Below are 27,035 nucleotides of genomic sequence, written 5' to 3'. Positions count from 1 at the left end.
TTTTTTATCTGAACAATCCATGCAAGGAAACTCCTGAGGGACATCTGCCAGTCATTAGTTAATTTAGTAACATAACACATAGCCTAAATACAATGAAAATATGCTGATTGATTGTCATTTTGTTAATTTCATCTTTTGTGATCTGAAATCCTAATGCCTTAAGTATATGACGAAAATAACAAATATCACTCTACCGTTCCCATGCTTTTGGGAGGCATTGTAATGCAATTCACCAGAAAATACGCATGTTAAAGACAACGTGGCTTCTTCTGCGGGTAACATTACTCGTAATGCATAACACAGTGATGGACATCGGACATAGCGGTGTATCCAGCGTATTTAAAAGCTGTACTGGCGACGACTCCCGCGTTAAAACAGATCAGTGCTTTGAAGGGTGTGTGGATTACGGAGGATGAAAGGCTGCCTTCCAGCGCGCGCTTTATCATGCAGACGCCGTTCGGAAATCGAGTGGCGTCTCTTACTAATTAGCCACTACCCTGACCTGCCCGCAGACCGCGGTGAAAAGAATATTAAAGACGGGAAATTAGCCGCCTACCTGAGTGTACCGTCACGTCTTGAAATGATTGAAGCTGATAAAAACAGTTTTGACGTGTGATATGATGAGCGCAGTCTGCTTCCACGGCCGGTACAACCAAGCCTAACTTAAAGCATTTGCCTACAATTTAGAAGACATTTGGAAAATAAAGAAATAAAAAATAAATAAACCACAAGTGAATTTGACATTTTCGTAGTTTTGTTACCAAAGAAAGCAGGCAAATGTAATGTGTATTAATTTAGAAATCCACCCTCTAATCTTAGAAATAATAATTTGAAGATTTATTCTCTTTTTCTCTTTTGTGGGCAATAACATTGCATAGACAGCTTTCGTGGCGGTTTTAAATAAAGTGGTAGTGCTTTTCATAACTAAGATTATCGTTTTCACAAAGCACTCAGGTTCATTCAAACAAATCATTCTAGTGGCTCTAAAAAGGATTATGCGCACATGAACTGGGAATACTGGACAGAATACGGAAATTTTCCAAATCGTTAGTTCCATTGTTATCTAAAACTCTCTCTCTCTCTCTCTCTCTCTCTCTCTCTCTCTCTCTCTCTCTCTCTCTCTCTCTCTCTCTCTCTCTCTCTCTCTCTCTCTCTCAATTCTCAATATGACAAGACTTATCTATTGTTGCCTAAGCATTTCTAGAGCGAAAACAAAACCAGCACTCCCTCCTCCATATTAAAATATAATATGTAATAAAATGACTGCAAGTGGGAAGTGGGGGGGGGGGGTGTTCTGCGCATCAGAACATGCTCAATATCGAACACTATGAAAGTTCTGGCTACATTCACATTTACAGTGACACTCAATGACGGCAAATAAAAAAAATAAAAAATAAAAAAAGAAATATACGATTGCAACCCTATGTTTCTTAACCCTGTGTGTGTGTGTGTGTGTGTGTGTGTGGGTGCGCGCGCGCGCTTGCGGCTTCTCCAAAAAGTCCAGGGAACAAATCCATGATTGGTGACAACAAGTTTGCTTCCCTTGGCCCTGTTGCAAACGTTATAACGGGCCACTGTCTCTGCCCATTTGGTGTTTTTTCCAGTGTTTTCTTAACACTCCGGTGGTCCCATGCTTTGTGAAATGACAGAGACGGTTCGTGTTCTTCGCCATTGTCCCTCCCATTGACCATTTTATCCAGAGAAAAAAGGGGGCAAGGGGAGGGAGGAGAAGGAAGGGAGAGTTGAGAAAAGAGAGCGAGTTGAGGATATCGGGAGTGTAATTGACAAAGTGATCAGAGACAGCAGGGAGAAGGACGGCTGTACGGAATATGTGATAGTTGATTTACTTTTCAGGACGATTACTAGTTTTTTTTTGTCATCTGTTGCTCATGGAACATATCAGAATATTTCCTTAATTTCAGGACTGGCTCATAACCACATATGATGAACGTTTTTTTTTTATTTTTTTTTATTTATTTATCTGAATTTACGTTTCTCTGACTTGGACTCTTTTTTAGACAGCACTTGTTGGGCCTCTCGGTGGAATTAAGACTTACTGTACAGACTGGCACGCGTTAACCTGATTTTAAGTGCAAAACCAGTGAAAGCTGAGACAAACTATTAAAACCTCTCATCCTGCTAGCATGGAGCCAATGTTTCTTAGTTTCTAAGTGATTTTTAACAACAACAAAAAAAGGAAAATTACATTTTTGTCTTTTTTTTTCTCTGGCGGTTCCAGAAGAGGACTGCTACATTTTTATCTCTGGTACAAGGGGACATGAATACCAGGATGACCCAGGGCCGGTGTACCAGTGTGGGGATACACTTACTATTGGTCGTCGCTCTCATTGCCTGTAGCTCGCAATTGCTGGTGGATGCGAACTCTTGGTGGTAAGTGAACAACTCCTTTGTACACTTTACATAACTGAACGCCAGGTTAATCGGTTGCTTAAAACATGCCTTGTCCTGAGTTGTTCATACGCGAGGGTTAGCCGTGCTGACATAAACTTTGCAGGTACGACTAAGTGACGTATTGCAGCTGTGAGCGTATCGAGGCGCACGATGTAACCGAAAAGCCGAAGACAAATGTTAGGGTTTATCAAAATATTTACCTTGCGGCCCCTGAGCACAAATGGTCAGGATTTTGAAGGACAAAATTAACGTCCAACAAAAACACACATTTTTATACACTTCGTTTTTTCTTTTTGTTTTAAGTGGCTGCTTCGACTAGTTATATAATATTGCAATACATTTAGTCCTCTTGATGTTCAATCCTAAAATGTGCACTTCACTCAATTGCCCTAGGAAGATTGTTTAATGTACTAATTAATTTATTAAAGCGGAAATTGCAAATCACACAGACCCATCGTCATACGATACAGTACTCATATTTATTCAAGTGGTAACTTTGAACGTTTCCAAGTTCTATTCCTTGAGATTTGCCTTGTATTTCAAGTCGGTATTTATGTAGGCTACCTTACCTCCAGCTTATTAAAACTTATATAAATATGGTCTCAGTTACATTTAGACGACAATTTTTTGCAATATTGTCCATGCTTATTCAATAACATGAGGTGACATTTTTCATGAAAACAAATTGGACCCAAACACAGTGTTGTTTTGTTGTTCCCACGTGTGTCTGTTGCTGCGCCCCATGCCGAAAAACACATATATATATATCTCTCTCTCTCACTTTTATTTTGCAGGTCTTTAGCAATGAACCCTATTCAGAGGCCGGAGATGTACATCATCGGCGCTCAACCGCTCTGTAGTCAGTTGAGCGGACTTTCCCAAGGACAGAGAAAACTGTGCCAGCTGTATCAGGACCATATGGTGTACATAGGCGAGGGGGCCAAGACCGGCATTAAGGAATGTCAGTACCAGTTCAAACAGAGGCGATGGAACTGCAGTACAGTGGACAACACGTCCGTGTTTGGACGAGTTATGCAGATAGGTAAATAGCCCACCGTTTATTATGTCGTTCATTTATTGATATTTAGCCACATATGTCTGCAATGATTTATGTTTATTTTTATTAATTTCCCCATTGATTTTACCTTGCGTTGTTCTCAATTAGCAACATGAACACATTCACTGGAGCCAATTTAACATTATCTGTTTTCAATATATAGCCCATTTATTATTCACAGAATAACTACTGAAATGTTTTATTTAAGATATTTCGACCTCTTTATTGACTGTATAAGTTATGCATTACTTGGATTGAGCAGTCAGAGGTTGAGACAGTATTATTGTGGAAATGCTGTAAGTGCTTCTGTCGACCTTGATAAACCATCGACAAAAAGTCTTAGCTTTCAACAGCTGGGTGTTAGTTCCGTTCGGCAGGGAAACAAGGTGTAAGGTGTCTTTAAGTCCAATGCGGATGAGGTTGGCGAACCAAGCGACCCCCTCCTTCCTCGCTCTAAATAGCAATGGAGTTATTTGCAGTCAATCGCTAGGTTTATATTGAGGTGTTAGCCCGCCATTGTCTGCAGCCCCTTTTGAAATGCAATTATACGATGACACGAAGTCGGGAGATCCGGGGCTCTATTTGAAGTCTCGGTCCAATGGCCAATAAAATGCCCTTAGAGCGCAGACGCGCTGGCAGAATATGTAACCAGTGCGCATTTTATGAGCGTGTAACTGAGTGAGATGACGTTTCATGTGTGTTTTCCCGACTTCGGGTGATACTGGACGGTCGCCTCTAAGCAATATTATACATAATTTCAATCAAGACAAGTCGGACATGAGTCGTTTAGTCTTCAGACTTACACCTTTATAAGTAGCCTAATCGGCATCTAATCACAATGTGACAACACCGAATAATGAAGCTGAACACAATTATATAATAGGCTACTACCCAGACGATGGTGCCCAGGGGTGAAATCCTTTGGGGAAGCGAATCGGTCTATAAGGGAAAGTATTTATAAACTATGGCTTCTTCATTCCAGATGTCTTATTCAACTCAAAACAAATATTCCAGGTAGCATATGTAAAGCAGATGGGCGGTGTATGAGAAGCCGTACATTGGTCCACACTTATCTTTATGTTTTGACAGCCAGCTCTCTTAAGAATTCCTGACTTCCACACTCATGCTCCTCCATATGTCTTCCTATGTGAGTTGCGGGTGAGAATACTGTAGCCATGGACACATTCACTGTACCGCATGCTATTTTCTCACATTTAAGATTAGACATATTTACAGTTGAAATAATCAAATACGCTGATAGGTAGCTTTCGTCAAAGTACACGCTACCTTTTATTTTATTTTATTCATTTGTCTTTTACTTCATTAGCAACAATAACAATTGGACCAAGAGAGGTTCAACATTACAATGACATTGCTCGAAATGCTTATATTCTTCTTTACATGGGCTTGAATATTTTTGTTTTCGTAGAGTTATGGAAATCTTATACATTTTTTACATTTTGTTATCGCTACAATAAGGTAATCTTATTTCATTGTATGGAATTGCATGCAATGCTTTTCTATTGTATATTGTATTCCATTGTAATGCGTTGAATGTAACATCTCCTCAGTAATATTGAACAGTTTCTTTATACATAATTAAGTACTTGTGTTATTTGATTATTTAGCTTTTTTTACTTCTTGACTGAAATTAATATATTTTCAACCATGCATTAATCCACCACCTATTTTTTATTATTTGGTATTTTCAAAGGCTTCAAAATCTTAAAGCTCTGTTCTGTAAATCGTTTTTTTTTTTGGTGGATAAAAATAGTGAACAGTCAGTCTGCCAGTCTGCCTTCCTTGTGTGTTTAATTTTCATTTAATTTAATTTAATTTAGTCAGGCAGAAAATATAGAGGGCTACACATAAAGAGTTGTGAAGGTGCCATGGTGGGGAACAGGACCCCTGGCCGCACAGGAAGACTCATGAGGATTGATAGGTGGCATTTTCTGCATACTCAAGCACAATTGTTAAACCACTGCAAGCCCAAAGCTTAAACCTTTGCTCTTTGCTGGAATGCATTAGACTGGGATGAAAGGCAGAGACCATCTCAGCAGTCCCCTAAAACATGTATTTGCAGACCGCATTATCCAGGGTGACGTGTGCATCTCGCACTTTTATCCATTTATCCAACTGCCCATTTGCTGAAGCGATTCAGAGTAAATACCTTGCTCAGGGCCATCGGCAGCAGTGGCAGAGAATCAAACCAGTAACCTTCTGGTTTTGCTTGTTTTCGTCTGCACTTTTAAAGGATACGAGCTATATTTATACACTGTATCTTGATATTTTGCGGGTTTTTTTTTTACTTTGAAAAACAAATTCCATGGCCGCTTCTCGCTCATAAAATGAATACCTTGTGGTTTTGAGGAGGTGGTGCTCGGTGGAATCCGTGAAAGCGTGACCAGCACATTCAGGCCCGTTTCTTCCCTGTGTCTCTCTCTCTCTCTCTCTCTCTCTCTCTCTCTCAGGGAGCAGAGAGACGGCCTTCACCTACGCCATCAGCGCGGCGGGGGTGGTGAACGCGGTGAGCCGGGCGTGCCGCGAGGGCGACCTCTCCACCTGCGGGTGCAGCCGGGCCGCGCGACCCCGCGACCTCCCGCGCGATTGGCTGTGGGGCGGCTGCGGCGACAACGTCAACTACGGCTACCGCTTCGCGCGGGAGTTCGTGGACGCGCGCGAGCGGGAGAAGAACTACCCGAAGGGCTCCGAGGAGCACGCCCGCACCCTCATGAACCTGCAGAACAACGAGGCCGGCCGGCAGGTGAGTCCTCGCACACCTCCGCCACTTCCCTCTCCGTTCGCCCCGGCAAGTCTTTTCTCATGCTAATCGCCCCTTTCAAGCCTGTTCCCATTGTTTCTGAATCCACACGCTATAAACTAGGGGTGTGTGCGCTGTCTCTCCGGAACGCGCCTCTTTTGCATTCTGAAATCCGGCTCGGCTGGGTAGTTACTGCGCTGGATGATTGCAGTCTTGCGGGCACCCAACTGACCAGAGGTGTCGCTATTGTGCGGTACCCTGCTGACTGAAACCTTCTCTCACTGGTTGCTGCTGTAACGGTACCGGGATTTGCCCTGAACTGTGTGGCACACTTCAATACAATGGGAGCTGTATTGGTCCACAGGGTCAGCGGTTCCTGCATTTCTCCAGGATGAGGGTGGCCACTCTTGCTTTTGTCATCAGTGTTGGGGACTTATGGGAAACATATTCTCCATTTTAACTGGAGGAGCTCGCTTGGATGTACATGAGACTTGGGGCTGGCATGTTGGTCTAGTTTTTCTGGCAAAGGGTGCTGAGTATTACCTCTGGCCCATGACACTGACAGTCCTGCTGTAAAAGCCTGGGTGCTGTGGTGACTGTTTGGGGCATTGAGGTGGTACAGCATCTGATTGTAAGGGACAGGCTGTGGCTCTCTGAACCTTTAGCTGGACCTCGGAGCTGGATGCAGACTGCTGTACGGCTAAGCCAAGGAAAGACAGAACTCGAAATTAATTCTGCCTTTCTCTGTGAATAGGTTTAGCAGACAATGGGAGAGGGAGGCAGACAGAGAGGGAGAGAGAGAGAGATGGAGGTGGGGGGTGGGGATGGGGTTGGTAGTGGCTGGGTTTGTAGATTTTATTTCATTATAAGAGGAATACAGCCCAGAAATCCAACCATATTTGGTCAGCAGAGGGAACTATCTTGGCGACTTCTAAGATATGAATTTACTTTATTGAGCTTCTTAATTGTCAGGTTTTTTTCTGAGCTCAACAACTGAATGAAGTCAGAATAGGAACCAATGCCTCACTTAAGTAAACAAGTTAGCGAGCTAACAAGGGGGACCGCGACTAAAGGCTTGTAGCCGGGTGTCCGTCTAAACCCACCACAATAAAATCAATAAACAGACACACGGCAGAATGTTTGCGTGCGGAGGGGGGCCCTTAATTGCCGGGGTGGGGGATTGATAATTGATTGGAAGTGACCAAATGGCTGTGCATTGTGGCGAGCGCCCTTGGAGTCCCGGAGGTCGCAGGGTCAAAGCACATTCCTTTTGGGAAGCAGGCAAAGCCCTGGACTTGCAGCTCTGTGTTAAAAGGAGCTTTCATTGGGGAGGGGAGGGGGGCTTGGACGCAAAGGAGTAATCTCTCCTTCGTTGGAATTACTCGTTGGGAGTTTAAGGTCCTTTTCTTAAATGGGGTCACTGGGATAGAAAATCCAAGAGACCTTGGATATAAGAACCCTTTTGAAGTAATGCTTGCAGACCCCCGTTGGGCTCACCAGCTCGCCATCTCCGCTATTGTCCGTGCGCAGGGCTCCCTCCCTTCTGTCAGGTCCCCAGCAGCTGTTTGTCTGAGGCGGGCAGAATAGCGGGGCCGAGTCCGGTCGGTAGTTAGTGAGGTCTTTTCCCCCCTGCGCTGGACCTCAGAACGCATCCCCACCCATCCCCCCACACACAGGCTTGGGGGGTGAGGCTTGGCCTCTTGACACATCCAGATGGGTCGCCCCTGTGACGGGAGACTTATTGCTCCTCGGAAAAAGCGCTGGAACATGTCAGTCAGCCCAGGGTGAGAGCGCAGGATGCAGGAATGTCCGCGTTCTTCCCCCAAAATAAGCGACAGAGCCACCCTGAGGAAACACCATCAGCCAAAGTAGCTCTCACTGCTTCCCAGGCGTCCCATTAGCTTCCACTTGGGCCGTCTTCAGCACCGTTAGCTTGAGAATGCGGTTTCCGGCAAATGCGTTTGTTTAAGGCGTTTACGGAGGAGAGTGTTCGCCTGTCATTAAAGAAGCTCCCAGGGTTCCTTTCCTGCCCAGAGGTCCCGAGAGGTTAGGAGGTCAAGGCCTGGAGTGGAAGGTGCTGCCTGGACGGTCCCGGTGGGGCCGAGGGGCCGGGGGGCCGGGGGGTGGGGCCGGGACGGAGGAGATTACATCTTGAGCATCAGCTCAGAGTTTCGGCTTACAGAGGCCAATGAGGCACAACCAGCACGGGATACCTATCTCCAGCGGGGGGACCTCAAACCCCTCTTTCCTATTTCGGGCTCGGCGGATCACGGCCGGAGATCAGCGCTCGACAGCCGGATTTCTTCTTGTCTTTTTTCCCCCCCGGTGTTTTTGTTTTTTGCTCATTCCTGGCGGAAGCGGGCGTTTGTGAGGAGGGGTGTGCCGGGGGGGGGTGGTTTCTCTGGTTAGCCGGCCCCGGCAGGCAGCGGGCCGCTCCGAGGGGCTTGTTCGGCGGGGATTTGTCGTGCTTGGCGGGGCTCAAGACGGCGGGCCCTTTGTGGAAGTGTCGTGAGCGTGTCGGAGGGCCGAACGTGCCTCCTGATGCGGCGCGGCTTAGAGGCGTGAGCCGGGGGCGGCGGGGAGGGACGCTACACGGTTCCGGTTCTGTGGGTCACAATGGCTCCCCCTCCCACCGCCGTCTGCTCCGAGCGGCTCAGCGCAGACGGCTGCAGCTCACTGTCTCACACACACATTGAACAAACTGCCTCTCTCTCTCTCTCTCTCTCTCTCTCTCTCACATACACACACACACACACACACACACAGAACAAACTGCCCCTCTCTCTCTCTCTCTCTCTATCTCTCACATACACACACACACACACACACACACACACACATACAACAAACTGCCCCTCTCTCTCTCTCTCTCTCTCTCTCACATACACACACACACACACACATATACATACACACAGACACATACAACAAACTGCCCCTCTCTCTCTCTTTCTCTCTCTCTCTCTCTCTCTCTCTCTCTCTCACATACACACACACACACACACACACATATATACATACACACAGAGACATACAAAAACTGCAGGGAGCTTCCCCTCTCTCTCTCTATCTCCCTCTCACACACGCTTGTGCATAGACACACGCATACATACACAGACACACACACGCAATAATACAAATACCACACGCCTCATCCCTCAGACACACACGCAATAATACAGATACCACACGCCTCATCCCTCAGACACACACGCAATAATACAGATACCACACGCCTCATCCCTCAGACACACACACTACACACCTCACACAACCCTCCCCAAATGCAAGTATACTACCAATGGGAAGAAATGTCAAACATATTTCACCCTAAATTTCCTCTCTTATATCTTCTGAAACCGAAAATACAAGCCACCTGGACACTGCTTCTCTGGTGTGCTGAAATAGTCGCTGATCTGTGACCGTACAGGACTGTGTGTTTATTTACCAGTAAAGCCATGGGCATGGCCCAGCAGTCCTGCATACTGCCCAGCGCTTACAATGTACAAATGTATCACGTTGGGCCTCTATGAAGGGGCTTTTATATGGAAATGTGGCCTTCTCCATGTTAACTTAGTTTTTTTTTTGTATAAATATTTGGCGATTCCTCCACTCTCGGTCTCTTGTTTACCCAGCCTCCTCTCTGTTCGGCCGCCGCGGGAGCTGCTATTGTTCCGGTGCTCAGGGGTTTGTCTGTGTGAGAGATGGATGGCCTGCCCGTGAGCTCCGGTGTCACTGCACCCAGCAGGTAGAGCCTAACATCCAGCGGGACTGCCTGTTTAAAAAGGGCCGGCTTCCATTTTCCTGCCCCGCGTTTGGGCGTTCCTTCACAGGGAGGGAAGGCCTTGCTTTAGGGCTGCGGAGCATCGTCTCGTGGTTTAGTGGTTTGTTAGGGCTCGCATTTTATCATTTTGTTTTGTTTTATGGAGCGGAAAATGTAAAAGATTGAAGAGGGGTTTGTTTTCAGGCACGCTGATAGGCTGGGGTGAGACCGAATGCTTTCCCTGGTATTTATTTACCGCAGTGCCAAAGATCAGCGCCAGGACTCTCCAGAGTTACAGCGGGTCAGGAGGTCAAAATCTGGTGGATGAGGTGCTGAGTGGACGCCCTGTGTGTGTGTGCGCGCGAGTATGTGTGTGTGTGTGTGTGTGTGTGTGTGTGTGTGTGTCTGTGCGAGTGTGTGTGTGTGTGTGTGGGGGGGGGGGGGGGGCAGAAGGGTTAGAATGGGGGGTAGAAGGCATTTACTACAGGAAATGTCTTAGATTATCAGTAGATGCCACGAGGAGATAGTGGGTGGCATCGCCCCCTGGTGGATTGCCCCGAGAGAGAGGGAAAGAAGAGAAAGAGAGAGAAGGTAAAATAGCAGGGACAGAGGACGTGTGCTGGTGTCAGTCATCACCCCAGCCAGGTGTGCAGGTGTGCAGGTGTGCAGGTGGGGCTGAAGGTGTGGGAGCTCTGTGTGTGTGTGTGCAGGTAAACGGAGGAGCGTTGGGATCGGGCAGCTGTGGCCAGGCCCTCGGGGGCCTCCGGGGTGGGGGGGGCGGAGGCGGTGGGGGAAGGGAGAGGCGTCTTACACTTGAAAGCCCTGCGGCGGCTCTTAAGCCCCCGGCCGGCGGGCTTGTTAAATGGGGTCCTGTGAGGTGTGAGGCCAGGCCACCGGGGGCCCCTCGCCAAGGCAGAGCGGCCCCTTTGATGTGACCATGCCAAGCGCACGGGCCGAAAACGCCCTCCGGACACAGACACAAAGGACAGGGGGACCTTTAAAACGCTGAGCAGAGACAGGGGGCGCATATCTGTCTGCAGTTGGGGGCGGGGGGCCGGGGGGTAGGTGTGGGGAGCCCCCCACCCCCCCCAATCAACGAAAACAACAAGCGAAAAGCAGGAGTTAAAACTAGGGCTCTACTCAGAACCGGGGTTGACATTTTCGAATTGGGGAGAAGTGTGTGTGCGTATCTGTGTGCGTATCTGTGTGTGTGACTGTGTGTGTGTGTGTGGGGGGGGGGGGGGGGGTTATTGGTTGTTTGACCCACCCAGAGAAGAAAACAGAAAGCAGTGATAAGGAGCTGGGATTAGTGTGTGTGTCTGTGTGTGTTTTGGTGTGTTGGTTTCCTCCTCAGATAGGGTTGGGATGCAGTGTTGTGGGCCCCGGCCTCGGTAAACACGCGCTGGTGCGTTTGTCCTCTGTCATGCTTGAGCGCTGTCTTTTCAGGCCTGGCTTTGTAGGGCCTGAATGTGCCTTTACGGGCCACTGCTATGCCATGGCCTCACTGCTGTTTATACCACGAGCCACCAGACCAGGCTGCAGCAGCACCGCTTCACTTTCCTTATCAGGAGTCTGCTACAGACACCTTTCTTTATTCAGCTCAGCAAACTTTCGGTCTAAGTTCTTCTGAGGTCCATTTGGTGTAACAGAAAAATAACTTGACGCCAATAACTCCACTCGACTTGGAGGCCACAATTACGTAAGTGGTGTTCAGTAGAAGGCGGTTGGAACATGGTCGGTATGCATCTTTACATGTCATTCGCCTGAGAAACTCTGGAGCCAACGTTCCATCGCGCATTCCACGACGCATTATCCAGTCATGCAGCGTAGCTGGATCTTTAGTGTAGCAGGTCGAGTCGAAGACCATGGTCTGGTACAACATCAACATCGCCCTGCTTCTCCAGGCTGGCCAGGCTCAGTTTGGTGTGCAGCGGTGAGGGTGTGTGTGTGTGTGTGTGTGTGTGTGTGTGTGGGGTGGGGTCCTGGTGCAGGTCCTGGTGCAGCCTCGGCCGTGCTTAGCTACACTCATATAACCACCGCAGTGCCTGTGATTCTTCACCCTCGGTGGGAAACATCCTCACGATGTTGCTGCCATGTCGTGGCAATGTCACAACGCTGACAAAACATTCCGGTAACATTGTGAGAACATTGTGTGTAGGCTGGGACTCTCCCTACATGGGGCCCAGGGTCTGGGGTCTTTGGTCTGGGCTGAGCTGTTTGTTCTTCTGAAAGTCTGGACACCTCACCAGACTCCAGTCTGGACCCACCGATGGCAGGTCTCAGGGTCCCCTCTCTGTAGGTGTAAAGGCTGAACAAGCTACTTGCTGAACAAAATGTTGAATGTCAGTGCTGAAGAAATTCTGTTGGGTATATATATATATATATTTTCAGTAAATGTAGCAGTAAAGTTTATCTAGAGTAGTTTTTCTGTGTTGGAACAGCTGGGGGTATGAGTGAATAAAGCAGCAGGTGGTCTGTCTGGAGTCTCACCTTGATTGCGGCATTGTGTGTATTGTGGGGGGCGTTTGGCCATTCACCCCTTTGTCTCTTAAGTGGTCAATCTGCTGGTCTCATTCAGTGGTATGTAAAGAGACCAGGAACTCAAAGCTGTTTGAGGACGGTGACTAACCTCTGAGAGAGGAAGCGACTTGACTGCTGAAAGGCACAGCTCTGGGCTGCAGTTCATTGAATTGGCCAGAAGGGGTCAGCTTTGCATCAATGATCCTTCAAGGAGCCACTGAGTCACACCTATGCAATATTCCCCTTTCTCCCTCTCTCCCCCTCTCTCTCCCTCTCCCTCTCTCTCATTCTCTCTCTGTCACTTTCTCTCTCTCTCTCTCTCTCTCTCTCTCTCTCTCTCTCTCTCTCTCTCTTACGCTCTCTCTACCTAATGCCTTTAAATGCTCTTGTGGCCTTTTCCAGTAGCCCTCTGATTAAACACACTCTGAAGTGATTCGCTGTAACTTAGCGAGCGCTTTGAAGACGTTTCGGTGATTGCCATTGAGCTAGTTCAGAGCCATCAGTCGAGAGCGCGATGATATTAATTAACAATTTCCTCCAAAAAAAAAAACCCCAATTTTCCTGGAGTGGAATCTCAATGTTTCTCTGCTCTCTCCCTCCCTCCCTCTCTCTCTGACAGGCCGTGTACAACCTGGCCAACGTGGCCTGCAAGTGCCACGGCGTGTCGGGCTCGTGCAGCCTGAAGACCTGCTGGCTGCAGCTGGCCGACTTCCGGCGGGTGGGCGACTTCCTGAAGGAGAAGTACGACAGCGCGGCGGCCATGCGCATCGGCCGCAAGGGCAAGCTGGAGCAGGTCAACAACCGCTTCAACACGCCCACGCCCGAGGACCTGGTCTACGTGGACACCAGCCCGGACTACTGCCTGCGCAACGAGACCACGGGCTCCCTGGGGACCCAGGGCCGCCTCTGCAACAAGACGTCGGAGGGCATGGACGGCTGCGAGCTCATGTGCTGCGGCCGCGGCTACGACCAGTTCAAGACCTACAAGCACGAGCGCTGCCACTGCAAGTTCCACTGGTGCTGCTACGTCAAGTGCAAGCGCTGCACCTCGCTGGTCGACCAGTTCGTCTGCAAGTAGGGGCGCGCGGGGGGGGGGGGCGCGGGCAGGACACACGGACGGGTGTGGGGGTGGGGAGGGGAGGGGAGGGGAGGGGGGCGGGCGAGACGATAGACGGGGAACGGCGTGGAGAACACGAACTTAAATGATAATAAATAATAAGAATAAAGTATATAATTTAGTGAGAAAACAGAAGATAATAATTTAAAGAGACTTTTTTTATCTTGATTCGAGTGCACAAGAAAAAGAAAAAATAAAGGGAAGGGGAACTTCTGAATGACGCTGCGCGAGGGTGAGAAGGTGCCGTTTTCGTTCCCGTGTTCGTTGCATCCTGGTCGGCATGACGCTCCCTCCGAAGTGCCAGGGGGGCCGGCTGCGTCCTCTCCGGCGTGGTGTTCCTGCGGAGGAGTCTCCTCGTGAAGGATCCCCACAGGGAAACGGGCGGGGGCGGTAATGGGGACACCCTCTCAGAAACTTCTTTAACCCCCCCCCGTCCCTCCCCGGACCAGAGTACTGACACCCCACCCCTGGCCCTGCCCCTCCTAAAGCTCTGAGATGCTTGGATGTGACAACGCTCATCTTGCGCACTCACTCTCACGGTTGGCCACAGAACGTGCCTGTGTGCCTGTGTGCCACCACATCAAACCTCCCACTCTACAGTGCCGACACAGAACCAGAGCCCCCTACCGGTGCCCCCCGCCTTCCCGCACGTCTATGCAGACGGCGAGCAGGGGTGGTGCGCCGTCAGGTTGTATGGACTCAGTGCCCCAGGGGGCTTATCCTACTGGAGGAAGTGGAGACGTTAGGATGATTGACAAGATGCCCATGGACATCGTTAAAACTGGGGGTGGTCCTGAAGTCCTGGACTTGTCTGGAGACACTGCCTAAAGATAGGGAAGAGGACACCTCAGAAACGTACAACAACCCCGCACCGAATACTCACCTCTCACCTCAAGGCCTCGCAGTGCGTTTCATGTTTGCTAGTCTTTCAGTGAGCACTGACAGAGTAATTGGGTTTGTGGCAAGTCACATGACAAAAACCGCTTCAGGGTTTGGGCTGGTGAAAAAATTCTCAGAATTAGATCATGGTTTTTTTGTCAAACACTTGCGCTGTCATGGATTTCTTCTGCTGAAAAATCCCGGAAATTGTACAAGCTTGCAAGTACGACAGTACGGTTTCTTGTGCTATTCAGTCTGAGATAAAAATAATTTGAACAGACTTGATAAGAAGGTGCAAATAGTGTGAGAAATGTGTTAGTGTGTATGGAAAGTGTGAAAGGGAAATTGGTGCACATTTATAGTGGGAGAAAACTGGCAAAAGGAACATTGTATTACTTGCTTTTCCTGTTATATGTTTTATATATTGTTTCGCGTATCAGTATCCACAGTGTTTTTATTTTTGTTTACCACAAAGTGGTTCCGTGGTTCCTGCTTAATCCTCCTGTAAACGGACCAATCCCAGCCGAGCCTGTCCTTTAATGAGTGTTGTCGATGAAGCCTGTAAATAACAGTCATATTAGGAAATCCCATTTTAAACACACAAGAGGCCACCTGCCACATTTTTTATATTATCTCAAACAACTACTGTCTCGTGATTATATCCTCAGCGTGTTCATGTACTTCTTTTTCCTCTTCAATCCAGTAAACATTAAAACAATAATTATTGTATTCCTTTGAAAAATGTACCCGTCTTTCAAATTATTCCGCCAGACTTCTTCTTGTCTCTCAAGTGTGAAAAGAAGCTGAGCTATCAGTCTAACATTGAAAGGTTTGCAACTATTATATGGGCATTGAAATAGCATTTCCATAACCTAATTAAGTATTCATGGGTATATTTTTTTATGTAGTATGACTGAAGGTCTTTAAACTACAATTGAATTACTTAATTTGATATGTTAAAACTGCATTGAGTCTGTTATGTTTGCCTGTCACTGCAGCTGTTCCACTTTGCAGATTAACCACACTTCTGCATTGTATTTATGTCACGACCATCAGTCAATAAGCACATTTCAGCTCCACAGCCTGGGTCCCGGTGCATTTCCCTTGGAGGAGTGTGTAAAATGAACAAAGCCAATGGTGAAATGATACTGACCGTGCAAAGCATCTTTCCTAGGAGGGTATTGTATTTTCATTGTAATTAACCCTCCTATTATGTTTGGGGTCAATGTTTGGACCCCATTTCATGTTTGCCATCTCTTAAAAATCAGTTAACCTGGCTTTATATACTGTATGATTTTTCTAATTTTCTAATTTGGTGGGATTAAATTGTAAACATGCAATAAACATACTGCGATGCTAAGTCCTGTACCAACTTTGCATACAAATGTGTTGTGTGGGGTTCTTTTGAGCCTCTGTAACTGTATAAAATGTAAGAAAATATACTACCATTTTTATTTTTATCTCAGATTTCTTTGCGGATGATTCTGGTGGCACTTCCCCATACAGGTGCCAAACTTTCACTTTAGTCTGTAACAGGATCTAAAATGAGATGTTTCTCGCAGATTTTCATATTTATGGATAAAAGGCTAGTCATTTTGGAAACAATATGAAGGCTACAACCAAAGTGTCAAAATATTACCATTACAATAATTGTGTGTTTATTTAAACTGTTGGGCTCAATTAGACTCCAAACATAAAAGCGTTCATAAAATCTTAACATAATAGGAGGGTTAAGCGATGTGTAAAGGACAACATGCTCTTGGATAATCCTGTTCACAGTCCAGGCCCAGCCTAACGGCTGCCGTGGGCAGTTACTGCATCTCTCTCATATCATACTGTCCCATGAATACCCTCATATTACAGTATTGCAGTGGTATTTGGTGTTACAGCAATATTTACACAACTGCGGGAGTGCATTATGTGAAACGTCCATTACACTGTAGAAGGATTTAAGCAGCAGCTGTTATATAAGGTGTGTGTCACATGTTTCATGATCCAAACAGGTCTGAACACTCCCTGATTCTATCCTCTTTTTCTTGAACCAAGTCAAACTTAAGCTAAAACGCTCAATTGTAATATGAATCAATACAGTGCATATGTCACTTTGGAGTCTTGTGTCATGAATATACCCATCTACTAAAAGTATGATACTTTATCTACAGTATATCCGTATTTTAGTATAATGAGTGTGAAAAGGATGACTGCTGACTGAGTTTGGTAAGACTGGTTTCAGTTCAGTAATTGGTTTCAGTTGCTCTCTGCTGGTACGGCTCCTTGAAAACCTGTTTCTGGGGCGTTATCATTCACGGTATTATACAGGCTCACAGCTACCTGCTTTACATTCATGTATAAAGTATTTACATGCTGGAGGAGCCGCGGTGGCGCACGGCTAAAGTAATGGACCTTGATGCAGCCATCAGTTCACTGCAGTTGCACAACGAGGACCTGCCGAAGCTGAGTTTGGTAATGATTGGCTCGTGGGTGGGGGGAGGAGTCAGCAAGGGGGGGTTAGTGAGATCACCGCAGGGATCGTCGCGCCTCGATGAAGCTTGGAGAAGGCATGTCGTTCTCAGGATCACCTGATCCATCTGGGCCGCTGAGGGACGTGGTGTAGGCGGTGTATCCCTAGCTAACACACGGAATAGATGGGGGTACAATTGGCTACTAAAATGGGAAAAAACAGAAAACATTTTAAACAAATGAAAAAAATAAATAAAGTATTCACATGCTGATTGCTTGCCCTTGTCTCTGTACTGGTTTCTAGCTTGACTTTGAGCTCTGTGATATCTCAGATTGCTATCACAACCTCAGCGAATATAATAATGCCGGAGTGCTGGTGCCACAGCTGTGTTTTGAGCCAAAGTGTTCTCCCCCCTGGAACAAGTGAAACTAATTTGTTGTCAATAGTTCTGTGAAATGGACTAAAAGTTTCTGTCCTTGCATAATTGCAATGATCTATGTTGCCCCCTGTGGATTTCACAGCCCTCCTCTTGTCTGTGTTTTTGGGCCTCTGGATCAGTCTGTTCTTTTCCCAACAATGAGGCTTTCTTCCCACTGCTGGTACTGGTCATTGTCACCCCAATCTCAGTTTGGGACATCTTGTTTGTTCCCAGATCACACTGCAGTGCCCTTTTAAACAATTATTTTCTGTAATTTAACCTTCCGAAAATAGAATTGATGGAGCCTAGTGTTCCTGCTTTCGCCCGTTGACTCACTCACCTAAAGGAAGATGTGCCTTTCTGCTCCACAGAAAAGCTTTTGGGGTATGATTCACACATACACACACACACACACACTCAAATAGAGCATTTGTCTTACACTGTACGACAGGTGGTCTAATTCGCCTTAAAGTATTTTTCCCCCCAAATGCACAATGGTATATGACAATAATGTTGTATGTAGATACTGCCCAGCTTCCAGTTATGGCAGACACAAGCATGTCTGAGATAATATGGTGACTTCAACAACCGGATACCTCACCATGTCATCAACAAGTCATCCAAAGACCTGAATAACTTCTGAAAAACTACCACAAATGGAAATGTGTGGTATTTATCTCATACGTCACTTCTCTTAGGCATACATTGTAAGGGAGGACATGCCAAAATAGCAGGTTTAATACATGCTGCAAATTAATTGTTTACAGTGACAATTACAAACCATTTCCCGCTGGAAAGAGAGGTAATGTGGATTGAAATCCTCAGTTTGGGAGTAAATGGAAAGCTGGTGATTTGGCCCCATGACAAGGGTTCTGGCAACCACCCAGACCTCATTGGGCTTACATGGAATCTACTTGCAGGTCTCCACCTGTTGGCTGTCTCAAGTCCCCTGAACAGGTGTGAGTGCGTGTGTCTGTGCGGTTTTTCCACATGCTTGCTGACTTGTCAGGCGCAGCCAATGTAATGATTTCAGAGAGGAAAAAAAATTGGGTGTTTTCTATCGTCAAAGTGCCTTATTGATTACAACCACTGAAATCCTAGACTTTGTCCAGGTCATTGTCAGGGTAGACATTCAATTTGTGAACAGTTTGGCAGAAAGTACACATGTGTACACACTGTGCTAACTGGCTCCAAACGCTCGGGTCTCCAGGTTTGTATTTCAGCAACAAACTAAATTTGGAGGTGGTGGCGTGGGGTGTGTGTGTGTGTGTGTGTGTGTTGGGGGTTCCAATAGCTTGAACCATCTGATGAAATCACAAACCTTTCACCCCTCGCGTGACAATACTGGCAACTGCTGGTTACCCTCCTTTCTCAATGATGGGCGTGCACATTGGCAGGGTGCCTCTGGCTTGGCTGATGCCTAATTGTCTGGGTGTGTGTAACCTTGCCAACGGAGTCCTGTGTTACTATGTTGATGTATTCTTCCAGGATTCAAACTGTATCTATGTGGTCATGCTAGGACTTGGAACCGTACTTTCCTCTAGAGTCCTCATTGCACTCGTCCCTGTGTTCGATTGGCACATCATTGCACATCGCTCTGGATAAGAGCGTCTGCTAAATGCCTGTAATGTGATGTAATATGTATCATGCTTCAATTATTATTATTATTATTATTATTATTATTATTATTATTATTATTGTTGTTGGTCTTGATAATAATTATTCTCATAAATGTTGATAATCATGATATTTCCATGAAACTTAGATTTATCTCATGTACCATAGAAAACTCCTTACATATTACATTACATTACATTACATGGCATTTAGCAGACGCTCTTATCCAGAGCGACGTACAACAAAGTGCAAATTAAACACAAGAACAAGTGCAAAGTACATAGGTAAACTATGACAAAAATGTCTCCCCTGATCACCATTTGTCTAGTTTATACTCCAACTCTGTTTTCAATAGTTTAATTGGTTAGAAAAAGATTTAAAAAACAATATTAAATGTATACTACCAGGCAAACACAAAGAACTACAAATACCAGAAAGTCAACTACCGCCGCAGGCCGGCCTTTCTCTTGGCGACCTTCAACCGCGAGCCACCTGTCCCAACTGAAGCACGGTGATTGGTTGTGCTGCGCTCACGCGAGGGGCGTCACACGCGGCGCTACGGCATCAAGGAGTCATGTCAAGTCAAGTCAGTTTGCAGGAGCGCGATGATACAGCCCCGAGACTCGAAGATCTCGCCTCAGCGCTAACAGCTCTTTGGCTCTACGTCACATTTAAAGGACAATATTTTCCTGCCACACGTTAAGGTAATTTAAGTTGAAGTACTTTTAAAATATATATTTATCTATTATAGTTTTCATATTTTAGTAAACTAGAATTGGTCATATGCTTGTCATACATTGTTACCCTGTTTCTAAATTGCTTGCTAGCTAGTTGCTACAAATAATTTCTAGCGTAGCTAGCACAAGCTACATGACCAGCCGAACCAGCATTGCAGGCTAACATTACTTAACGTTAGCTGCTGTTAGCTGGATATCAGTTGAATAGGCTAGTGGACATCAACACTGCCGTCATCATTATGTAGCTAACGTTACGCGTCTTAACTCACTATTTAGTTATATGCACAGTTGTCTGTCAGAAAGAACGGCTAACTTAACTAACCCTGGCAATAAACCATTGTTTCATAAATTAAAAAATTTAGGTAGCTAAGTTCCTATGCACGTTAAATAGACAGACAAAACAACACATCCTAGGTAATCAACAGCCGTTGTCTGGTTACATAGCAAGCTTCACTATGAGTTATATTAGCTTGTGATAAAGTAGCACAGCTAGCAGCAAGTTAACGTTTGCTAGCCAGTGAACAATGAGTCATTTTTCTGTCTTGCTAACACGTTACCAAGCTGTCTCATAGCATTACCTATGTAGTTAGTTGGTATCTAACACTACGAACAGTCTTCAAAACATCAGCCATGTACTTGGCGAATGTTAGCTAGCTACTTCAGCTAATTAGCTAGACCTATCTACAGCGTTTACGTTTTTTTGTTTTCAAGCCATTCTCTTCGAAAGTGTAATGTTAACAGTGGCTTACACTATTCAGCTAATTTTAACTACACAGAGCGTTAGCTGGCTAATAGTAGCTAGCTAGAAATTGCCTTGGCGTGATGATCAGTCTGCTTCTAGCAAGCTATGTTGGCATTGCGTGTCATTTCTTTGTCTGGATGAGATGTTGTTGGCTTGCTGACTACACAGGCGCTTGTTCGCAGCATTTAACATAGCGATAATATTAATCTATATTTAAACGCGCAATTGGAATGTCAGATAATTTCAGTTTACTACCAACATGGAAAATATCAATGTATAGCTTGCCATATGGATCGCGTTACAGTTGCATTTATTTGAGGTGTTGCAGTGCTGGGTTGACTGGATGTTATTGTTGATATTATTGTCATGGTTAACCCTGGTTAACAGTTAATAGTTAAGCTTACTCAGTTAAAAAGTGACTTGCTGCCTCTTTAGGCTTGCACTTAGATCATATTGGCGAAGTGAACTTAACGTAAATAACTGGCTTAATAGCTGGTTAACGTTAGTGGCCCCCCTGTCATTATCGTTTGGCTACATGACATAAGACACAGGCGCCTTCCGCACTCTCGCCCAGCAACCTGAATTTGAATGCCACTAGTGACGTGTGCATGCAAATAATTTGATTATCGGAAAGACAGTACCAAAATGTGCCCCTCTTTAATTTAGATGTCGAAACTGGACAAAGGTCTCTGAAGTGCTTTGCTTGCCAGGTTTTCTGACTAGAACGAATACAGTATGAGAGAAGTAAAGTATTGCTTCTTTTTCTATGAAGAAGCCCTTAGACTAGGCCAATTACGTATCATTCTCATTACACGTATCTATCAATCTGTAGAGCCTCACTTATACTTACTCACATTTTACGTCAAACAAGGGACCTTTTCAAACGAATACGGAAGCTTCTCTTTGGCCTATTGATAAAGTGATCCTTAACTGAGTTCCTACTCTGCGGTTACAGTTCTGGGACGGGGTTGGGCATTTGCTGAAATTCAAATTGCCTTGTTGAATGCAAACTTTGAGGATGACTTCCAGGATTCTTCGGAAAAAAATGCTCAAGGAAAAGAGGTCTGTCATTAACAGAAAACGTAAAGTTTTCAAATATTAGAAAACTGTAGCCGTGTGGCCACCACAAATTGTTCACAGGCAGAGCTGTGTCTGATGATTTTCCCGAACATCTGCGTTAGCATGTTCTTATTGCCTTCTGCTTTGCATGCAGTGCTGAAGTACTGCATAAAAATAGCCCTGAAACTTAAAGTGACGGTGCCTATAGGTCATCGTCTTAACCAGAACCCTTGCGGCTAAAAATGGAAGCATCCAGTAGGGGCTTTGTCTTTGTCCAGTCAATGTCCACTTTTTATTTTGTTGGACCCGGTTCTAACCTGTCTTTGCGGGTTTTTACTAATAAAGGAAGTGCTCCAGATGTCTATTGCAGAGAAGACAAAAAGAGCAGGCAGGGATGAATACTGACAAAAGTTAATGTGATGTAATATTTATAGCATGATGTCATAGTGGGGGCAGCGATGTGCATTTCATGAGCATATGGCCTGCAGGGTCTTCATCTGCACTTCCTCCTCCGCTGCAGAAATCTCTGTATCCGGACAATAAATGTTAATTGGAGCAATTTATTTATTTTTATTTCCCCCCACGTTTCCCCACATCAGTCACTCCAGTGAATCACTTCAGTGCTAATAGTTTCGGTTATTCCCCCTGAGGCCTGAGCAGATGATCGCAATTGTTGAATCGGGTGCTTTGGATGAATAAGGAGATCAATATTAAAGCACAATCTAGCTGGGAGGTTCCTTTTTTTAATGCGTATGTGCGTGCGTGCGTGCCTGCGTGCGTGCGTGTGTGTGTGTGCACGTGTATGCATGCATTAGTTTGCACACCAGCCTAAAGTGGGTCAGACAGGCAGTGTATGGGGTTATGTAGCTGCTGTGGTTTGATAGACAGCTGAAACTTTGCATCATGCACCGTTGAGGCAGGTGGACTAGTCTCACCGGTGCCTTGCTCTCAGGTAGAGGGCCACTCTGGGGTGTGTCCCTTCTCTGTGGCGGTTGCTCTTGCCTTCATTAGCAGGATAATGACGACTGGCTTCCGTTGGTCTCTCAATGGTGGGTGGATCTCACCTGTTGAGCGTTAACAAAAAACGCTCTCCAAATGGGACGGCCCTCAGGACAGTTCCGCAGCCTCTCATATTGTGCCAAAGGGTGCGCTGGCAAAAGCCATGGGGGTAGTTTGCATTTTCCTTTAATTTGTATTTTCTAGTTTAGCTGATTTACTGGTTATGCTAAATGTTTGGGATGTGCTCGGGTGCTCTGTTTATTTTAAAGTGGAAAACTCGGTCCTCCTTCAACTTGTCACGCGACTGGGTTGGCGGGTTGGGATTAGGGTGCTGTTGCGTTTGGGTTAGGGCGGAGGGAAACTGCTCCCCGCTCGTGGAGCGGAAGGTTCTGGAAGGAGGACAGAGCGGCGTAGTGGGCAGCAGTGTGGTAATGGTTAAGGAACTGGCCTCGTATGCCATGGCCTGGATTCCCAGGTAGGACACTGCCTTTGTGCCCTTGAGCGAGGTACACGACATGCATTGCCACAGTATACTGTGGGCCCGTGTTTATAAATGGATGCTATGTAAAAAATGCTAACACCGTGTGAGTCGCTCTGGATGAGAGCGTCTGCTAAATGGCGTAATCTAATGTGAGGTAATGACAGCGCCCCACATGACCTCCCTGCCGTCCGTGCCCGGCTGACCCGGCGCAGCGCGCTGGAGCCCCACCGGGTCATGTGACGGGGGTACAAAGACCCCAGTGTCAGTGAGGCAGCATCCAGCCACTCACATCTGAGGACCGGTCACATGACCAGCGTGCCGGTCACATGACCAGCATGCCCTGCCGATAATGGCCTTTGTGTCAACCTACACACAACTATTATTTTTTTGGTTTGTTTTGTTTTTGTATGCTGTAGGCTAATATTTGTGTTGCCAATGGAGACATTTTGATGCGTGCTGTGCGCTTGCATAAGAGGACATTCAAAAGACTATCAAGAATTGAGCTCATGCAGTGTTATTGGCTGTACAGTGGAACGCTGAGGAGCTGAATGTGTTTTCCACTTGATGGTTTTGGATCTTCCTGTGAGTTCTCTGTGTTACGGTGGTTTACTTCTTCATGTTCCTCAGTCATATGCTCAAGTGAATAAATGAAGTAAATGAATGAGCATGGAATCTGCGCCCTTGGCACTGACTGATGCAGTGACACCTGTTTCAGGTGTGTGAGGTGTTTGTTACAGGATATGTCAATCCAAGGCCAGACACTCCGGCCTGGTTCTAATCTTTCCTGGCCACTTTTTTTTTTAAATGAATGTCACTTCCTCTGGAAGGCCATTGGGGATTGTGCTGCTTGCTTGTGTTTTGCACCTGCAAGGTTTGTGGGAGGTCCAGCTTTTATGTGAGGTCGGCAGTGGAAATATAGTACAGGACTCCTTCCCCGGACAGTTTCACAGGGACTGGGCTGCAATAAAGAAATCTGGAGCACACACAGCTCAGTGCTGTACACACTAATAATTTGTTATTTAGCTGACACTTTTATCCAAAGCAACTTACTGTTGATTGGACTGAGCAGGGGAGATTCCCCCCTGGAGCAATATTGAGTTAAGGGCCTTGCTCAAGGGCTGCGCGGATCTTAATGTGGCTACACCGGGGCTTGAACCACCAACCTTCCGGATCCCAGACATATACACTAGCCACTAGCCTACGCCCCACTCAAAGTCAGCGGGAACCTTTTGACAGGGTTGCTTGTTGCTCCACTGAGTCCTTTGGCTGCGCACCAGGCCCTTTGCCCTGTGACCAGCATTGCAGCACAGGTCGGTCCAGATCTCCCTCAGCAGTTCTCTGTCTCTCCTTATCTCTCAGTGTCACCCTTGCACATCCTCGCCTGGTCGAGTGCCAGCCAGGGGCCGATTAGATAGCTGGCTCCGGTTTTGACCGATCGCGTCCCAAAAGTGGGTCAGCAGTGTTCTGTAATGAACAAACGCTGACGGGCAGTTCAGTGCTGCGAGTCCTTGTGTTATTGACACCTGGTGGACAGACCGCTGTTGTTCCTGCAGCGGGAGTTGGAGTGTGTGGTAAAAGTGCACTTTCGGGGAGAGGAGTGTGTGTGAGAGAGTCAAGCAGCCAAGATTCCACAGTGTCAAAAACCCTTTTCACAGCCTGTGAAAGGAAATGGGCGATGTCACAGACACTTGGTCCATATTTTTCCTGCAGTCTGTATGTGTGATTTGTGGTGTATGTGTGATTTGTGGTGTATGTGTGATTTGTGGTGTATGTGTGATTTGTGGTGTATGTGTATGTGTGTGTGTGTGTGTGTGTGTGTGTGTGTGTGTGTGTGTGTGTGTGTGTGTGTATATGTGTGTATATGTGTGTGTATATGTGTGTGTATATGTGTGTGTATATGTGTGTATATGTGTGTGTATGTGTGTGTATGTGTGTGTATGTGTGTGTATGTGTGTGTGTATGTGTGTGTGTGTGTGTGTGTGTGTATATGTGTGTGTATATGTGTGTGTATATGTGTGTGTATATGTGTGTGTATATGTGTGTATATATGTGTGTATATGTGTGTGTGTGTGTATGTGGTGTGTGTGTGTGTGTGTGTGTGTGCGTGCGCGCACGAGCGAGCGAGCATGCGTGCCTGTTTGCCTTCCCGCACCTTGTGTGTGTCTGTGTGTGTCAGCGGTATCTCTTGAAGCTGAATGGGAGTCACCGGCTATTGACTGGCCTGTATTGCTCAGCTGGAGAAGATGAGCTTGATTTGTTGGTTTTAGAGCTGACGGGCTTGTTTATTGCGCGCATCTGAACAGTGATTTACCTGTCCCAGTGCAGGGCCCGCTGAGCAGCGGAGGCTTGAGCGGGGCTTTTCTCTCCGCTGAATGGGTGCCATTAGCACAGCCTGCTCGGGGACCGATCGCTGCTGTTTCTCTGATTCTCCCGTCACACTGCCTTCTGACACGTTCGGCTCAATCTCAGAAACTCAACCCTTCAAGTGTCTTCTCGATGGTTCAGTTTTTGTCTTGTCAAAAAAAACTTTTATTTTCTTCTTTAATTTTTTCTTTCCCTATTTGCAGTGTTCAATTTGCGTCAAAGAGCTTTACTGGCATGAAAGTAATGGAACAATGTTGCCAAAGCCGTAGAGTTGATGTGCATGACTAAAATAAGATGTAACCGTTGATTGGTTACAATAGTGAGATGTCAGGATAGTTTATTTACGGCTACCCAGACTCCCTTGCTCCATGCCAATGCGTAACCGGTGCTATTTGCAGAACCGTCCCGTTGCTTGACAACTTCCATTACTTTGAAGTAAGGTGGCGATACCCTGCTCTCCAGAACTTTCTTTCGCCCTGGCTATTTGCACGTCACCCCGGGTGGGTCTCTGCTGCAGGCTGTGCTCCTAGGTGCCACAAATCATTCTCACAATGTCCCCGCCGTGTTGAGCAATGCTATAACACAGCTCTGATTCCACTAGTATTGCGAGGACATTTTGTGTTGGCTGGGCTGGCACGATTGTGGCTAGACTCCCGGTTTTGGGGCACATCAGTGGGAGGGACCCCCTCCACGTAAGAGACCTTTGTAGTGTTCTTGAGGTGTTCGGATTCCCAGCGTGAGGAGAGAAGATTCCGGATCTGGGTTTCCCGGGCGTGTAAATGCGGAGGTCGGGACGTTCACACGCCGCGAGAGGGTCGCGCTGCCCCCGGTGGCCAGGGGGCAGAAGGGTGTTGTGGGTAGGCAGTGCCGCGGCACCCTCTCTCTCAGAGCCGGTTGAGAGCCCTCCAGCTCCGCTCCGCTCCGCTCTAACGCAGCGAGCGGCTGCCTCTCTCAGGCACCGCCGCGCTCCTGGCCCTGTCTCTGATAAACGCCGCGCGCTCGACGTGGCAGCCGGGCCCCCGGGGGCCCCCGGGCCCGTGTAAACACTCCCGGATATCGGCTCGCGTCCCCCTCTCCCGCCCCCTCGGGCACGACGGAGGGAAATCGATGGCTGGTGACATTTCCTGCACCCTTTCACTCGTCTCTGAGAAAACTCCCGCATGAAAGGCCCTGGAATAGATTTCCCTGCGGGAGTCAGAATTAGAGGAGGACGTGCAACAATGGGAATCGACCCCAGGCTCTCTGCTTGTATGGATCCAGCTGTTATTGAGAAAAGTGTGCGTGCGTGTGTGAGGAACAGGAGCTGTGTGCGTGTGTGTGTGTGAGTGTGTGAGTGCGAGGAACAGGAGCTGTGTGTGTGTGAGTGCGAGGAACAGGAGCTGCGCGTGTGCGAGTGTGTGAGTGTGTGAGTGTGTGAGTGTGTGAGTGTGTGAGTGTGTGAGTGGAACAGGAGCTGCATGCGTGTGTGTGTGTGTGTGTGTGTGTGTGTGTGTGTGTGTGTGTGTATGCGTAAGCGTATGTGTGTGTGCCTGTTCTCAGGGGTAGTGGTATGTACAGTACAGGCAGAGGAACAGGGGCAGTGTGTGCGTGTGTGCCTGTTCTCGGGGGTAGTGATACAGTACAGGCAGAGGAACAGGAGCAGTGTGTG

General features: G+C 46.9%; 2 protein-coding genes across 2 annotated transcripts in view; both read left to right on the top strand.

Moving 5' to 3' along the window:
• Window positions 1-13,591, top strand: part of wnt5b (wingless-type MMTV integration site family, member 5b) — a 75,762-nt gene extending 62,171 nt beyond the window's left edge. The window contains exons 2-5 of the mRNA XM_061251136.1: window positions 2,240-2,391; window positions 3,207-3,454; window positions 5,941-6,233; window positions 13,133-13,591. Coding sequence (XP_061107120.1) covers window positions 2,240-2,391; window positions 3,207-3,454; window positions 5,941-6,233; window positions 13,133-13,591 — 1,152 coding nt within the window. The remainder of the gene's footprint in view (window positions 1-2,239; window positions 2,392-3,206; window positions 3,455-5,940; window positions 6,234-13,132) is intronic.
• A 5,989-nt stretch (window positions 13,592-19,580) lies between these two features.
• The window catches only part of adipor2 (adiponectin receptor 2), a 46,023-nt gene continuing 38,568 nt past the window's right edge, over window positions 19,581-27,035 (top strand). Inside the window, exon 1 of the mRNA XM_061252493.1 lies at window positions 19,581-19,709. The gene's annotated coding sequence lies outside the window, so the exon portion shown is untranslated. The remainder of the gene's footprint in view (window positions 19,710-27,035) is intronic.

The sequence above is a fragment of the Conger conger genome, chromosome 8 (genome assembly GCF_963514075.1).
Source record: "Conger conger chromosome 8, fConCon1.1, whole genome shotgun sequence".
Classification (NCBI taxonomy): Eukaryota; Metazoa; Chordata; class Actinopteri; order Anguilliformes; family Congridae; genus Conger; species Conger conger.
This window is presented reverse-complemented; position numbering and strand designations above follow the sequence as displayed.